We start from the raw sequence: 3,328 nt of genomic DNA on the forward strand, positions 1-3,328 counted from the left end.
ATTCTCTGCACAAAAAAACCCAAAAAACAATACAAAAATAAAATTAAATTTTAAAAAAACAACCAAAAAACCTAACCAAACTCAAGTCTTTCTCAAAAGACACGTTGCATTTGAAGGATGGAGTTCTCAATATAAATAATGACCAGATCATTTTCCCTTTGGTTTCCTAGATGTCGTCATGCTGCCATAGCGAGGTACTTCGGAGATGTCACCCCACCTTGTAACAAGTGCTGTGATTTCTGCAAGAACCCAGGGGCAGTGAAAAGGCAACTGGAGTCACTGGAGCGTTGCAGCAACAGCTGGAGCAGAACCTGCATTGGGCCCACGGGTTCCTCCCGGGATAGTGATGACCCGGAGCTGTACGAAGGCGGGAGGAGAGGTTGCAGAGGTTTCAGCAGGTGTGTACTTGGGAACTCCAACTCAGCTCACAGAGACCATCAGAGAGGAGAGAGCATCTCCCCCCCCCGGCTGCAGGCCCAGCCACTCCTCTATTTTCAGCACATGTTTCTGTGTGGTGGTATTTTCCTGTAACTTCCTGGCAGTAGGAGCTGGAATTTAATTTTCCACACACACTTTGGCAGCCTTGATCACATTCATGTCCCAGAGAACCAAAAGCTGCTTTGACTGACCTAAGAATTGCTCTGCAGAATGTAATTGGTTCAATAAACTAGCCTGCAATTTTTTGAAAGCAGTAACTGGACTCTGCCCCTTCACAGTCACATGGATCAAAAAGGTTTAAATTGAGACCAATGTGACAGCAAAGTATGACACAATTCTGAGTTTGTTCCCGAGTGAGCACAGCTGGCTGTGGGCCAGCAGGCTGGGCGGTCACTGACAGGACTGAGCCATCACAGGGGATGTAGTGGAGCAGCAGCATTGCTCAGTTTTAATGTTTACCTGGCAGGCTGACAGCGAAAGGAAGATGTGCAGTGAGAAACAGAATTAATTCTGTAAAATGCTTGGCAGTGTGGAGATGACAACTTCTCTCCCTCCTTGTTCTCTGGCTGGGTTGCAGCGGTTGTGCAGCTCTGCCAGGATGCAGGTTTCGCTGCCTGCCCTGCCCGTGAAGCTCTGCCAGGATGCGCAGTGCTGTCGGCTGGCCTTGCCCTCTGCTTTACTTTGAACAGCTTGAGAACTGGCAGCTTTGTTCTTTGGGCAAGTCCAGCTCAGTCGGAGGAACCTGGTGTACTTGTGACCTGAGCCTGTGTTTGATCTCAGGACCTGAGAAGACACAACCTGTTGTACCACACACTGTTTGCCACTTGATTTATTGAACATCTCCATGACTTGGTTGTAGCTTTGCCTTGGAAGTTGTAATTGTCAACAGTCTGAATGCTCTGGTTTGTGACACTGGGAAGTTTTAGGTGAGACAGCTGTGGAAGGCAGTAAACTCTTGGGATGCAGGTGCTGAGAATCAGCTGCTGCATTTCAGTGTATCAGTGATGGGGGTTTCATACAACAGCCTGTGAACAAGTGAGGCTGAGGAATGGGTGCTTTGTCCTTTCTGCCATCTCTGCTCCAAGGGCAGTGGTGACTGACAGATGGGGGACGTGACACAAGACAGTGACTCCTCAACCCCATGGGAGAACCTGACAAGAGTTTCTGCAATGGATCCCTCCATTCTCAGAGCACTAGTTACGTGCTACTAGTTCATGCTGCTGCTTACTAATTCATGGGCTTAGCAAATTCCATGAGTTTTTGGAGGACACTGACTTACTGTCCAGGTTGAGGGATGGCAGTGAAACTAAGAACTAAAACTTGTTCAGAAGGGATGTGAAATACATCATCTTCTGGAAATACTGGGGTGACCTAGGCTTTCCAAAGCCTATCCTGCAGTTAAGGCTGCAGCTACAGAAATGTTTATTCCTCCTGTTTTCCTGCCTGATCCAGGTATGATGAAGAAAGCAGTGGGAATGGGGATGAAGCCAGTGAAGAGAGTCGGAAACGGGAGTGGAACAACTTCTACAAACAGCAGATGAGTCTGCGCAGAGTGAGTTGGAATCCCTCTGTGAGAGGTTCACAGGTTGCTTTCCATGACCTTGTCTTACAGACAGAAAGGTTTCCTGGCACTAATAAAAGTCAAGAGTTGCATCTTGCTGTTGCTTGCCCTGTTTCTTATTTTTTGTACCTCTGCTTTTGCTGTGTCTTCCATGTTCTGGGTCAGTCCCATCGTGTGAAGGAACACAGCTTATCCATGTCCTGATTTCTCTGCAGTGCTAATCAAGAGAGTCCTGTTGTCTCTAACACCTCTGATATTAGTAAAAACAGATTTCCTCACTCAGCTTCTCTTGCATATTCCTATAGCAAAGGTGAACTTTTGGCTTTGATTCTCATCCTTTGTCTCCTTTAGCCCCTATTGGTGCCTTTTCAGTACCTTTGTAACTTCAGTATTTATTTTTCCTGGAGCAAGGGTATAAAATGTGTATTTTGTGCTTCTAGGTCTGCATGTGCTGTTGCAGGAATGGAAATGTTTAACTGACCTTTGTTTTCTTCCAGGGCAAAGAACCAGAAAAGGAAGATTTTGTTCCTCCAAGTAAATATCTTCTTTGATTTACAGTGGGTTTTCTTTGGGAGAAGGAAACCTTGTATTTTGCAGCTGTGTGTAATTTATACAGCATCAACACTGGAGGTATCAGTCCCTAGGCACAGAGGTTAGGCTTTTGGCCATGAAAGCTTGGCTGGAGGAGAAGGATCAGAGCTTAGCTTTGGTTGGGGTGAAGATATGGAATGCATCTTTCTGAACAACTTTTCCAAATAAACAAGAGAGAAGGAAAACTCTATCTCACCTGACTTGGTAGGCTATTTCTGCAGTGGTTGTGCAGCAGTATTCAATCAGGCTATGAGGAAACTGCTGAAAGACTCTGCCATTTGTAACTATGCTCCTGTCTAACAACTCGGTTCTGAGTTGAAGAATACCTGGTGGTTCACTGTTAATCTATTCAGCCTCTTTATTTTCGGTTGGTACTGCTGGGAGTGGAAAAGAGTTGTTTCCTAAGAGCTGGGATTTCTTGAAAAAGGGTTTCCTGAGATGAGGAGGGTTTGGAAAGGTGTTAAGTCATAAACTAGCAAAGTAGACATTCTCATCCAGAGAGAAAACTCTTACTTTGGCATCTGCCTGTTCTTTTGGGGTTTGTAGCTTCTCCAGGTAAAAAAAATGGTGACTGTAGTGGTCCTTGGGGTGAGTGTGCAGGGTGGAGCATGCCAAGCAGTACTGGACTGGCACCCTCCCAGTGACAGCTGAGAAGTTCTCCATCAGCCCCAGCCCTGCTATGACACCTTTTCCAAATGTCTTCTGTGGTAGGTGCAGACTGTCCCTTGAAGGACGCCT

General features: G+C 46.1%; 1 protein-coding gene across 1 annotated transcript in view; it reads left to right on the top strand.

The window, feature by feature from the left end:
- Positions 1 to 3,328, top strand: part of RECQL5 (RecQ like helicase 5) — a 38,656-nt gene that overhangs the window by 30,021 nt on the left and 5,307 nt on the right. The window contains 4 exon segments of the mRNA XM_029083745.1: positions 171 to 398; positions 1,891 to 1,990; positions 2,497 to 2,533; positions 3,302 to 3,328. The exon segment at positions 3,302 to 3,328 is cut by the window's right edge and continues 6 nt beyond it. Coding sequence (XP_028939578.1) covers positions 171 to 398; positions 1,891 to 1,990; positions 2,497 to 2,533; positions 3,302 to 3,328 — 392 coding nt within the window.

This window comes from Antrostomus carolinensis, unplaced genomic scaffold (genome assembly GCF_000700745.2).
Source record: "Antrostomus carolinensis isolate BGI_N321 unplaced genomic scaffold, ASM70074v2 scaffold2862, whole genome shotgun sequence".
Classification (NCBI taxonomy): Eukaryota; Metazoa; Chordata; class Aves; order Caprimulgiformes; family Caprimulgidae; genus Antrostomus; species Antrostomus carolinensis.